Consider the following 14,125-nt stretch of genomic DNA (forward strand, 5'->3'; position numbering starts at 1 on the left):
TCCTCCTCCTCCTCCTCTTCCTCCTCTTCCTCCTCTTCCTCCTCTTCCTCCTCCTCCTTCTCCTCTTCTCAATCTTAGGCAGGGGTCCTCAAACTATGGCCTGCATGTGATGCTTTATTTAACCTGAATCCCTTATGACCGCATTCGCTTTTATCAGCTCACTAAGTCCCTTTAGAGAATTTCCCTGCAGTAAAAATCCCACCCAAGGGAGATTGGTTAGACCCTCAAAATTGGAGTTGGGTCAAACATGAGTGATCTAGAGAGAGAGTGACCTCTGATAGGCAGTTTGGTCACAGAGCCCAAATCACAAATCTGTTACCTGCAGAGTTCATCTCTTCTCAACCCAAGCCAGTCCTTGCCAGAGATAGAGGAGTGCACCTTCCTCATGAAACGCTGCAAGAGACATTCACTACGCAATATACGTCTCTACTATGCAGGAGGCAACTAGACCCAAAATGCAACTTATTTTTTTTCTTTTATAAAATCTTTATTTAAGCATCATAATTACAAGAATGATTGTAGTTGGGTTTAACACTGCCTCTTGATTCCTTATGAGAATATCCCAAACTTGAGCCTCCCCCACCCCCCTTAAATTAAGGATCTGGAGTAGAGACTACTCCAGATATATATTGAGAGAAACTCAATACCTGAGTAGTCTTCTGGGTTCCTGATGACGTAGGATCTTCGTATTTCCTCAGTGGTGGGCAGTCTCATAGACACAGAGGAAACAGGAAAGGAGGACATGTAGGGTTTATTGTGAGCAGCTGGGCAACAAGGAGCTGTGAAGTGAGCAGACTGGAGCTTCCCTGAGTGAAGCAGCTTATATACTAACACAAGCGTAAGCTGTTTCCTCTGGTATGTCTCAGCTGCTATTTTTAAACACAACCAGTCCTCAGACTCTCCCAAGAATGTTCCTACCATTGCCAAACTAAGAACCATTAAAAGTTACAAGGGAAAAAACAGCATATATATAAAAAAACAGATGGTTATAGAGATAAACCAAATGCAGAAAAGAAGATGGGAAGGAATGTTCTGGAACCCATGGGGGGAATCTGAGTTGCTGCATTTACTAGCTGGTAGTAGCTGCTAGGAAGGTGTATCTTCAAGGGGCAGGGTTCCCTCATTTCCCTGTGTAGCAATCTTTACTTAGATTTCATTTCTATTTGAAATTAAGAAATTTTTTGATTTATAAAAATTAATAATCATTATAGTTGAGGTCACATGTAGACTAAAACAAAACATAAAAAATTCCTGAGTTAGTTGAGGCCACCTCAGGCACCATGTTTCTAACTCCTCAGGAAGACAGGTCTGATGAAGCAGGGTAGTAGAGGTGGAAAAATAATACACAGCAGTCAGAAAGAATATTCACTGGAATCAGCTCGCTTTATTCCTCAAGACCTGTCTCTGCCAGGAGTCTCTCTGCCATCTTTCTTTGCAGAGCTCTCCCTGACCTGTGCTCCTAAGCCACGACTTTTCTCTGTACTGCCTCTCCCAGATCCTTTTTGAGGAGCTCTGTCCCTCATCCTTAGGCAGACTGTCTTTATTATCCTGCACCCTACCATGGGGGAAGGCCTTGTAATTCAGGTAGGGTTTTATATAGCAAAAGAAGAGATATGGGAAACAAGAAGTTGGGGAAAGGGTCTTTGTTAGGCTTTTACCTAGGTTCACTTTACAGCATATATGAACATTTGTGGAGTTGATGTAAACAGTCATCACAACTCACCATATCAAAGTGCCCCCGACCATTCCCCAATGTCCCCTTGCTACTTCCAGTTCACCTCATCACACTCATCTCCATTGCTCAATAATCTCACTTTGAAATCAAAAGCCAAGCGTTTGTCATCCTTCAAGGTGTTTCTGCCTCTGATTTATTTCACCTAAGAAAATGTCCTCTAGTTCCTTCCCTTCATTGCAGGGCCTTTACTTTTTCTTACAGCTCTGGAGTATACCATTGAGAGTCTGTCCAACAACTTCTTTATCCCTTCTTCTATCGGTGTCATTTGGGGTGTTTATATATCCTGGCTGTAATACAATACATTGCAGTAAACATGTGTGCGCACTATAAATCCTTTCGGTTTGGGTTTTGTTTTGCCACACTCAGCAATGCTCCAGACTTACTTCTGGCTCTGTGCTCAGAAATCACTTCTTGAGGGGGTGAGGAGACAGAATGGGAGTGCTGGGAATTAAGCTTGGGTCTGCTAAGAGCAAGGCAAGTAGCTGCTGTACTATCTTTTCAGCCCATGAGGCTCTTTTTTTTTTTTTTTTTAATGGGAGGAATCATTACATTGTCTAGAATTTCAACTAATCTTACATCTACCCATATTTTCACAATAAGATGGGATGAGACTCTTTCTGTCTTTTGTGATTGTCCCTCTATGCTTGGGTTGCCATAGTTGTCTAACAATTGTCCAGAATTTGTAGTTTTCTGATGCTATTTCTAGAAATAGAATAAAGTTCTTTATGTCACAAAATACTTTGAAAAGAAACTGGGCATATACCCTGTGGCATTATCATTAGGAAAAACAAAAATAATAATAATAAATAAATAAATACACCTTATTTTTCTTTTTTTTTCTTGTTGCTATTGTATTAACGACTTTATTGGTGATACAACAATTTTCGTGAATATAACTGCTAATGAACTCTCCTCTTATTTTTCCAATTCTTTTTTTAGATCTAATTTTTTTATTTTCATAATAATAATTTTTATTTTGACCAAAGTGGATTACGTATCTTTCACAGTAATATTTTAGGTACATATTAACATTGAATCAGGGGAATTCCCATCACCAAAGTTGTCCTCCCTCCACCCCCGTTCCCAGCTTGAATCCCATATCCCCCTCCATTACCCCTTGGGCTGCCAGTATAAATGGTCCCCTATGTGTCTAGCTTGTTGTAGATTGGGTATAGATTCTTTTGTTGTTGGCTTTGGGTTTGAATACACCTTATTTTTCAAAGGAACGAGCACCCCCAACATCTACTTGTGTTCTGGAATTCCCTATCCATATCTTGGGTACTCAAATTCAACATGAATGTTGGGGTGTCCCAGTGAGCCCATCTGAGCCCCACTCCCTCTGTTCAGGGAACAAGGGAGAGGGCAGCATTCACACAGACTTAGATTCAAATTCTAATAGGGCTCCAGTGCTGAGTCCAGTGTGTCTTTGGGCCCTTTCACTAATCTCCATGAGCTCAAGTTTCCTCAAGCACAAACATTCCCCTCCATCCTTTTCTTAGAGTGAGTTTTGAGGGTGGTGGTGAGAAGATGGGAGAGGGGTCCTTATTTGTTTCACTGGAGACCTGATCCACCTTCCCATGTTTGGGAACAAAAAAGAAGGTGTTTCATGACAAATGGCCTGATTTTCTCACTTGTAAAAACTGGGCTCATCTTGCAAAGTCTACATTTCGTATCACTTCCTGTGAGAAGCCTTCCAGAATTTTCTCTGCAGAGTTCAGTTCAACATTTAAATAACATTTAAATGTTATTTAATATTTAAATAATATCTTGCATGTGGAATAAGATAATGATATATAATAAATATATAATTTTATGATAATATACTAAATATTATCTTAAATATTTAAAACATTAAAATATTAAAACATCTCTGTGCTGGACTGGAGCAGTGGCGCAAGCAGTAAGGCATCTGCCTTGCCCGTGCTAGCCTAGGACGAACTGCGGTTCAATCCTCTGGCATCCCATATGGTCCCCAAGCCAGGAGTGATTTCTGAGTGCATAGCCAGGAGTAACCCCTGAATGTCACCGGGTGAGGCCTCCAAAAAAAAAACAAAAAAAAAGAAACAACGAAAAAAACTCTGTGCTGAAGGCATAAATGATCTGATCTAGAGATGAGAAAGCTAAGTGAAGTTAAATAAGGTTTCAACCCTAGCTTGACCTTTGACATTTGATTTGTTGATCATATCTCTAAGAAGAAATTGGGACTTTGGTCCCTTTTTCTCTAACTTTCCTTGGTTGTTCTGATAGATTGATCCAAGGATACACTCGCCTGAACCAAGCTATTTTGTCGTATTGGGAAGTTGATAACTATAGCGTAGATACTGAGATCCTACCAGTCTCACTTGCATCAAATCCACATAAAGCACAATGAACTTCAACTTCACCACTGAATAATGTTGTTTCCCAAGCTTACACTCAATGCCAAGTTCAATTTATGGAAGGGCATCAATTATCTCTGAGTCATAAGAAGTTTGCCAGAAGATAAAACATATTACTTGTGTAAAGTAGCAAGTTTTGGTCAGGATCCTATTGATATGTTCAGGAAAAGAGGGAAGACTCCATTGTTGTTTGTTTGTTTGTTTTTTAAGACTCCATTGTTGATCATTAGAGAAGCATCTGCTGATAGACTGAGACAAGATTTTACCAAGATGGTTACAAAAGAGCCTACAAATCTGTAGATTACTCGATGAGTGATTTGTTTATTTATTTTGTTTGTTTGTTTTTAGGGCCATACCGGCAGTGCTCAGGACTTACTCCTGGCTCTACACTCAGGGATCATTTCTGGAGGGCTCAGAGGATCATATGGAATAGTAGGAACTGAACCCAGGTTGGCTACATGCAAGGCAAGTGCCCTACACACTGAAATAACATTCGGGACCCTAATCCTAAGCAAGCCACTTTTTGTTTGCTTGTTTGTTTTCTATGTGAGTTTTTAGAGATTTTTCTGAAATAATTTTTCATGTCCAAATCTCCTGCTTCTTGCCTTGCATCATATATATATGTAGTACTCATAGAAATGTGCATGATAATGAGGAGGAAAACGATGAGAGTGACCTGAAGTGAAGGTGAGATAATGTTTCCCTGGGTTTCTCTGGAGAGAATGATTCTGAGGAGCTTCCATGAAAGTTCTTCCTAAGATCTTAGTACACTCAGCACCCCACCTCCATTGGTGATCAAATCAAGAGTATCTAGTTAGGATTATTCATTCCTATAAGGTTATCCAGCCCTAGAGTAAGCATTGGACAGGTAATAGAGGACATGCTCCAGAGTAAAAACAAGAGAACCTTCTGGAATGCAATTGCAAGAGTACAAATGAAATACGAGGATAATTTGGGATAGGGGGCTGCTGTCTGAATTTCTCAGAGAAAAATCTCTGATGTTCTCTGGAAACTAATGCTCCTGATTTTCAGTCTCATGGGCCTATGTAAATCTAAGAGTTTATCAACTGACAGAATGGAAGCTCAGAGTAACAACAGCCCCTAGAACATGGAAGCAGAATTTAAACAATCTGTCCAGCATTTGTCCCAGGTGATGAGAAAATAGAGGGCCTGAGATTTGTGTCTGTGGAATGCAAGTGAATTAATCTTGTCTGATCTGAGCCAAAAATCTAGATGTATTTCTTTACTTTGCATTTTCACAAACCATTTATTTGGACTGGAAAGATAGCACAGTATGTAGAGTATTTGCTGTGTATGGGGTTAGATCTCTGGATATGTCCCATGTTGTTCCCCAAACACCAACAGGAGTAATTTCTGGGCACAGAGCTAGGAGTATTGGCTGGGCACAAACTCTGAGCATTGCTGGGTGTGGCCCAGAAACTGAATCTCTATTTATATTATTAAGCAAGTTTGTTCATAATATTGTTATGAATAGTTTCAGAAAAAAACAGTGTTCCAAGTCCATACTCAAATCAGGGTCCACATTCCTAGTGTCCCTCCTAAGACGATGCCCCCCCACTAGCTTTGCCTATCCCACTTTTTTTTTGTTTGTTTGTTTTGTTTTGTTTTCAGGTCATACCCGCAGCACTCAGGGATTACTTCTGGCTCTACGCTCAGAAATTGCTCCTAGCAGGCTCGGGGGACCATATGGGATGCAGGGATTCGAACCACCATCCTTCTGCATGCAAGGCAAATGCCTTACCTCCATGCTATCTCTCCGGCCCTATCCCACTTTTTTTTAAAGGCAACTATTTTTGCAACACAACATTTGACAGTTCAGTGAATTCTCATAGTTTAATGCTCCATGAACCCAAAGAGCATCGGCCATTAGCCAAATGTTCCACCCACTCACCTACCCTCTACCCTCAAGTCATTCCCATCCACATTACCACTATCATTACCACCAAAATTTCCACCCTCCTCATGACGATGATGCACTAATAACGGCAAACTTTCTGTAAGATGAAAGTGAGTGATATGAAAAAATAGAGGGAGACAATCACTAGAGAATTCACTCTTTATTGCTGGGATGGGGAACCTCGGAGAGTGTCAACAGTGAGATCTCTGAGCTTCTTTTTATTGTTTGTTCATTTTATTTCATTTTGGTTTTGTTTTTTTTTTTTGGGGGGGGGCCATACTCAGTGACACTCAGGGGTTACTCCTGGCTATGTGCTCAGAAATTGCTCCTGGCTTGGGAGACCATATGGGACACCAGGGGATCAAACCACAGTCTGTCCTAGGCTAACTCAAGCAAGGCAGATGCCTTACCACTTGTGCCACCACTCCGGCCCCTCTGCAGCTTCTAAGGATCAACTCCCCACTCTGTAGCTCTCTCTGCACTCGACTCATTCACCGTATTGCTGGTCTTCTTGCTACTTGTTCCTCTACCTCTTCATTTGCATCTTCTTTGGTTCCAAATAAAGTTTTACCCCCACGCTCCTCACTCTGATTCTCTTGCCTCCCAATACAAGGCTCCGTGTTCTTTTTTTGTCTTCTATTTTTTTTATTATAATACTATGATTCACCAAGTTGTTCATAATTCAGTTAGGTCAGGTTTTAAATGTTCAAGCACTGATCCCACCACCTGTGTGAGCTTCCCTTCACCAATGTCCCCCAGTTTCCCCCCCCACCCTAGCCTGCCTCCATGCAGGTGCAAACAAAGAGACTTTCTATTGTTTGTTAAAGCACAAAATCATCATCAAAACTTAGATTAATACAAGTCAATTTGAAATGATTTTTCTGTTTCTCCATGGTGTTACGAAAGTCAGTGTCTAAGGATTTACTGGGCTGTCATTGGTACTAGGTCGTTGAACCTTCTGTGTTACTGTTTAGGCTCACTGAGTTTAGGAGATTACTAAGAAACTCTCCCATCAGATTTCCTGAGATACGGGACTGACACTACTATAAAATATTGAGGTATCCAAGATTTATATCTCTGAAATACATTGGGTGACTTGGCTGTTTGATAAGGTTACGTCATAAAGCTGAGTGGTTTCTTCCTGAAGAGTCTAAGGGGTGGTGTTCATCTGCTGTAGTTTATGCAGATAGGGGGATCTGCCCTCGCCCCCTTCTATGATTGTCACAGATGTATCAGCCAGAACTGAACTACCTGGGAAGAATTGGTGACAATTATTCTCTTTGAGAAATTGGTAGATGATTATGTCTGAAACTCAACTACAATTATGTTTGTAATCTGTCAGAGACTGCCAGAGATCAAACCCTGATATAAAAGAAGTTGGTAGATGAGCCAGGAAGTTGGCATTAATAGTGGTAATGAGGGGCTACTGGTTTTTCCAGTGGGGGGGTGAATGTGATTAGGTTCCATGTTCTTGCTTCATTTTTGACTCTACAACTTTCCACATGGCCCCTCCCTACCTGTGTTCATTGATCGAAAGACAAAACACAATTTGATTAAATTTATCACACTCCAACTTCTCCCTAAGACTCTCCTCGTGCTAGATTTGTTCATGCTTCTGCCCTCCCCCCCCCCCCCCGTGCTCCTGCGAGATCATAGAATCAGTCTTCAAGGAGAATCACATAGATCTCTTTGAGATCTTCCAATGTCTTCTCCAGTTCGGAAGCCTGCTCCCTCAGCCGGTCAGCAGACTCTGTCTTAGCCCCCTTCTGCAAGTGTATTGATTGTTTCACAACACTATATAGATCTGTCAGGAGAAACAAACCTGCAGTGGCCATCCCTGCCATCCGGGCTCCTTTGGTCATGGCCAGTGCAGTGCCTCCAAAGGCTTTCTGCACCTGCCTGGCATTTCGGGCTGAGATTCTTCCAGAGTTCATGAAGCGCATTGCTCGAGCTGTCAAACGAGGGTTGGTTTTGATCAACTGGATGGCACGGATATTCTTCTCAATACTTCCCATGTTTTTAACAATATTCTTTCCCAAGGGAGCAAGTTTGGGGCCAATGTCACGTACAACTCCCTTCAATGCTTCCTCGGGGTTAACCTCCGTTGACGTCAACTTATTGGCATCAGTTTCTATGACTGCCATGTTTGCATGTTCCACAATTCTGGTGGTCACTTCAGTCACTGCAGATGCTGCCCCCAGTCCCATTCCAGCTGCTGTCAGACCCAAACTGACCCCAGCTGTCACAGGTGCCAGACCTATGCCAATAATGGTCAGAATACCAGACACAATGCTGGTGGATCCAGCCACCAAGCTTGAGATGGCACAGCCCCTATGTAATTTATCAGCCTTATCTGCCAGTGCTCGGAGCTGTGCCATATGCTCTTCAAGTTCTTGTTTCATCTTAGGAAACTCTTTCAAAAACCTCTCCTTGTACACTTGCTCTTGTTGGTAGATATCTTCGTCTTCCATGGTTCTGAATGTTTCCTGCACCAGCAGACCTTCGAGTACTTCTTCTGCCTCCTCCCTGAAAGAAGAAAGGCAGGTGATTGGCATCCAGTCTGATTACATGTAAATTATAAAGTTTTCTTGTGAAGCAAAATACCTTTTATTGAAAAAAATTTTACAAAGAGAGATAGAAGAAGAGATAAAAAGAGGAATACATATTCAAGAGAGAACATGAGCTTCTCCTGAGAAGCTGTACAGAATTCTTCTGTAAATTATGCATTCTACAAGGTCCATCCTGTATTAATCACAGAACTTTTACTGAAATATAAAGAAAAATGATTTTACACATGTCAAGGTGTTATTTTAAAAATAACATTAATTAAAATTTGTAACATATGGATTCTTATTATACTTATTTATCCAAGAATAAATTTGATGGGACCAGAAGATAGTACAGTAGTTATGGTACAGGCCTAACTTAACTTGTTTCTGGCATAACCTTGTCTTTGAGCATTGGTGAGTACACCCTCTAGGCATGAACCCAATTCTGCAAGGTCTAAATAGAATTGCCTTTTCAAATTCTTGAATGGAACCACTGGCCAACCAACTGAGAAACCATAAAGCCCTCAGATTTCCTGAGCACTACTTGACCTTATCCAAAAGGAGTAAATATTCGGTAAAAGAATAAAACCATCTCTCTGAAGAGCAATTCAATATCATATGTATAACAAATGTGTAGAGAATGAGAACCGGTAACAAGAGAAGAAGGAGGGGATGGGAGTGTCTTTGTTCCATAACTCTGTGAAGACAGAGGAGACCCACAGTCATGGCAATTGGGAAGTGACCTCCAGGCTCTAAAGAGAGAAGATTCCAGACAATGTTATTAATGTTCTTTCTACCTCTAGATTTTGAGAGTTTTATATCCTATAGATAACCAGAGTATCAGAATGTCCATATGAGGATATTTTTTGACACTAAGCACAAAGGGGAAGGTTTTCAAATCATTGATCAATGACTTTACCAGATGGTCACAGAGTCCAGCCTCAGGTCAAATGCTTGAAACACAGGAGTTCTGCCACTGCCACTGTACCTTCATCAGCATTCTCTAGTTTCTGTGTGTGTGTGTGTGTGTGTGTGTGTGTGTGTGTGTGTGTGTGTGTGTGTAATGGATGAAACAAGTTCTTTTTTTTTTTTTTTTTTTTTGGTTTTTGGGCCACACCCGGTAACACTCAGGGGTTACTCCTGGCTATGTGCTCAGAAGTTGCTCCTGGCTTGGGGGACCATATGGGACACCGGGGGATCGAACCGCGGTCCGTCCAAGGCTAGTGCAGGCAAGGCAGGCACCTTACCTTTAGCACCACCGCCCGGCCCCTGAAACAAGTTCTTATTCCATTTCCTAGTGCCAAAAATCCATTTAACATAAAGTCATGAGATGTGGTATCAGATATTAAGCTGATAAAAACATATTCTAATCTCCCTCTTGACCTCTTACCCTAGATTTAGAATTTCTATCCTCTAAGCTGACACCAGCCTTCCTTAGAAATTAACTGATGCAGGACTGAACTAATAGTACAGCAGGAAGGGCATTCACTTGTGTGTGGCTGACCAGGGTTCAATCCCAGCATCTCATATAGTTTTCTGAGCACCACCAGGAGTAATTCCTGAGCCCAGAGCCGGAATAACCCTTGAGTACAGCCAGGTTTGTCCCTCAGAACCCTTTCCCCAATTATCTGGTGGCATCCACCTTGAGTCTACTTAATCCATGTGCCAATTTATGAAATCCCTAAAAGACTGCAGATATCAAGAAACATGAATTTGGACTAGTCATGAATAGATTTGCTTTGGGATTAAGGAGGAACTATCCTATTATAGGAGTCTTCTCATTAATCAATGACACAAAATTGCCACCACCGCCACCAGTTTAACTTAGCCATGCCACCCTTTCTGGTCAGAGACTGCTCTATGTAGAATAGAAGAAGGTCTCAAAAATGGTATTTGAGGGGCCAGAGAGATAGCACAGCGGCGTTTGCCTTGCAAGCAGCCTATCCAGGCCTAAGGTGGTTGGTTGGAATCCCGGCGTCCCATATGGTCCCACGTGCCTGCCAGGAGCTATTTCTGAGCAGATAGCCAGGAGTAACTGCTGAACACCACCGGGTGTGGCCCAAACCCCCCCCCCAAAATGGTAGTTGAAAATCACCCACCCCGGGCAAGTAGAGGAAGCACTCACCAGTTGTGACTCATCAGACAGGATAGTCCTCTCTCACAATAAGCTTCCTTGGGTTCTGTCCTGGGCACTAAACCTGGTTCTCACCATGATGTCCAAGTCTTTTATTTAGCCAGTTTTTCAACTTGGACATAATAACCCTAGTCCATCCCAAAACCTATTTCTAGTCCTTCTCTAGGTCTCCCCATATCTTTAAACAGAATGTTTGCAATGATCCCACAGTGGATTCTGAATATTTTATAATAATTTTTCATGCTTAATACTCTTAGAAGACAAATAATAATTCTAGCTCTCTAAGACAAATAAACCAGGAAGAATCTTCACACAGGAAGAACAAGATCACTAGCTAGTACCCCCAGAAACACCAATGAACCATATCAGTGCTTTTCTGACCGTCAGAAGGCTCTCATTTTCAAGCTGAAGCCCTGAACCTTGTCTCTCCTCGGCAAGCTTCTCAAAATTAACAGTAATTGGGCACCTACTATATGCCAAACACCTTGCCTATATCATGCAGCTCACTCACGACACTGGACAGATTAAGAAACTGAAACAGAGTGGAGACAATCACTTGTCCCAAATCACTCACTTGCTACAATACATTTAATTTTTTTCTCAACCCCAGCTATTACTATCATAGCTAGTAATGAACTGATGGACACATTCTTCATGGAGACTGAAAGGGATGTTCTTAATGAAAATCCCAGGCATCTGCTGCAGAAGGCATTCTTACCAAGAGGAAACTTGCTCAACATGGGAGGAATGCTCAACCCACTGCCCCTTGGGGGAGGTACCTTGAGAATTGGGCTTTCACCACAAAATCCTCCCAGATGTCATCTTCTGACAGCAGGGAGCAAATATCTTCTGCACTCAGGTTTTCCTGGATATAACGTATAGCGTATTCAATAAAACTGCTGCTGTCCCCTAAATGGAAAGAACAAAGAATAAGATGAGAGGACTAGGATGACACTTCCCTATATTGAGTCGAAGGTTGTTCCATCTTCCTGAGCAGTGTCCCCTGAGTATCTTGTGTTATCCGGTTATGGCATCATCTGTCAATAATGCAATCATAGATAGGTGTATCTCCCACATGACTTATAATGCCCTGATGGTTAATGTAATTGCATTAGAGGAAGGATAAGGACAAGACTTTTCATGAAAGAGAAGAGATAAAAGGAGGGACCAAAGACTGGATCTTAGGCCATTTAATCTAGTGTCCAGAGAGGAAGCAAGTCTGTAGCTAATCACCTTAAGCACACACCCTGTTTTAATTCCCAGAGCACACACCCTGCTTTTCCTAATCCCCTTACCCTATCTTCCCTAAACACAGAAGCACACACTCTGTTTTAATCCCCTCTCATATCCTACCTGATTGGCTGACACAGAATCCACACTCTACATACCCCTAGTATAAATACCCCTTTCCCACCCTACAATAAACAGATTTACTCTCCCAAAGAGGCTGGTGGATGTTTCCTTGTGAGTGCTCTACTCGCCCAGGATCCAGCCTCACCAGTGACTTCTACATCTTCAGATCTGACTTCACCAGTGTAACAAGTCTACACCACATTCAGCTTCCTCCTAGCCTGCTCCAATTACCAGAAGAAATGCCACATGAGGACCAAGTAGGAAGATGATGGTGTCCTCACCCCAAATATATACTCACCAGAAACCAACAATGACCTTGGGCTTCCAGTCCCCAGAATTCCTGATGTCATTTCTGCCCTCCTATGTTCAGAAATAGTCAGTCGTTCTTTAGAAGGAACCTAAAGGCACATTGGTGTGAGACCTCCTACTGCAGCAGATGGATGGCACCTGACGACAAGTGCACCGAGGTTCCATGGAAAACACATTTGTTTCCATTCAATGTGATGAGTGTGGTGATGACAATAACCAAGCTCAAGTTAGGATCTGGTCAAGGCCAGATTGCTGCTGAAATGAGTGAACCAGAGAACTGGAGATGATTGACTGCAGACAGAAAACTGGAGGTGTGTGTGTTTGTGTGTGTGTGTGTGAGAGAGAGAGAGAGAGAGAGAGAGACAGACAGACAGACAGACAGAGACAGAGAGACAGAGAAAGAGAGTGAGAGACAGACTTTAGCATGTTTCTTGCTCTATGCACTCAAAGACGTTTTTGTTTCATAGAAGAAAGTGATAATAGGGTCAAAGATCAAATACCAGCCAACAGGAAGTCTAGGAGTTAACCCAAGTCAACTGTCAGTCATCTCTTTGAGTTTCTGGTTGACATCCTCCTTTCTTTACCCTATACCAGGATTCCTTTTATTATGTAGTTCTTTATTCCTCTAACTTCCCTATAGAATGCCCTGATCTCACTTGGGTCACTGGTAGGTGGCAGGGAAAGGAAGGAGATAGGGCACCAGCAGGTGAGACCAGGAGAAAAATAGCCCACAGATCCCTTGTAGATGAATTTCTTTTTCCCCTCTTAGGGGGCTCCTAGATGCTTGCCAATCCCTCATTTCATTCCTCTGGGGAATATTATGAACAGGAGACACCTTATCCATCTGGGGGCTAGATTCAGAGTCAGACAAGGAGGTGAAAATGGATACCTAGAAAGTCTTCTGGATTCACAGCCTCCTCCATGTTTCTCCTTCACTTAGCAGGTAGTAGCCAGGTCAAGAGTTGTAGATTTTCCCTGGAGAAGAGGAACAAAGTGTGGTCTAATGTGAACGGCATAATAAGGAATATCTAGAAATGTGGTCTGGAGTTTTGATCTAAGAAGGTAATAAATATAAAAATGTACTTAAACGTAAGATGCTATGTCCTGGAATCAGCTAGTTGCTATTTAATGTAAGTTCTCAACTCCCTCAGGTTCACTGCCAATCCAAGAATAGTTCCCTGGTCCTTAGTTCACAAAAGAGAAGTAGTGATTATAGAAACAATAATATCAAACCTACAAGGAAAGAAGGGAAGAAATTTCCTGGAAGGTTTGGAACTGTAGTATTTGCTTACTGATAATAGCTACTGTGATATGCTCTCTCTGTGTCATTATTTTGTGACTACAAATAACAGGTATGTATAAAATCCCTCCATGTGCTGATTCCAACATTGATCCATCTTGATTCATCATCCCACACAGTATCTTCTTTGGGTACTTTTCTGATTGATCAACTGTCATTGGAAAAGAATATGGTCTCCTGGTAGATGCCTGCCAAATTGCACAATCTTTCCTGAGCACTTCAGGGCTGGGCATTGTGACTCCCACAAATGAAATGGCTGCATGTGTCATTCTTAGGCATGAATGGAGAGGTTACCACTATCGAGTTCAAAGCCAGACCCCCTCACTATTTCAATCCTGTGTTCTTATCACTCCCTGCATCCACGTGGCCTTGGTGAAGCCACCTTGGGGAACTGCCAGCTCCCAAGTCTCTGATAACACCCCAAATATTCAGATCTTTGTTCAGGCTGA

At 42.0% G+C, this 14,125-nt stretch overlaps 1 protein-coding gene across 1 annotated transcript; it reads right to left on the reverse strand.

Moving 5' to 3' along the window:
* Positions 1–7,667: 7,667 nt before the first annotated feature.
* Positions 7,668–13,299, reverse strand: LOC126006919 (apolipoprotein L3-like). Its single transcript, XM_049772459.1, has 3 exons — positions 13,266–13,299; positions 11,494–11,623; positions 7,668–8,557 (listed from the first exon to the last, which is right to left on the reverse strand). Exons 1-3 carry the CDS (start codon positions 13,297–13,299, stop codon positions 7,690–7,692), a joined length of 1,032 nt encoding a protein of 343 aa, XP_049628416.1. The 3' UTR covers positions 7,668–7,689.
* Between the last annotated feature and the right edge of the window lie 826 nt (positions 13,300–14,125).

Source organism: Suncus etruscus, chromosome 4 (assembly GCF_024139225.1).
Source record: "Suncus etruscus isolate mSunEtr1 chromosome 4, mSunEtr1.pri.cur, whole genome shotgun sequence".
NCBI classification, from domain to species: domain Eukaryota; kingdom Metazoa; phylum Chordata; class Mammalia; order Eulipotyphla; family Soricidae; genus Suncus; species Suncus etruscus.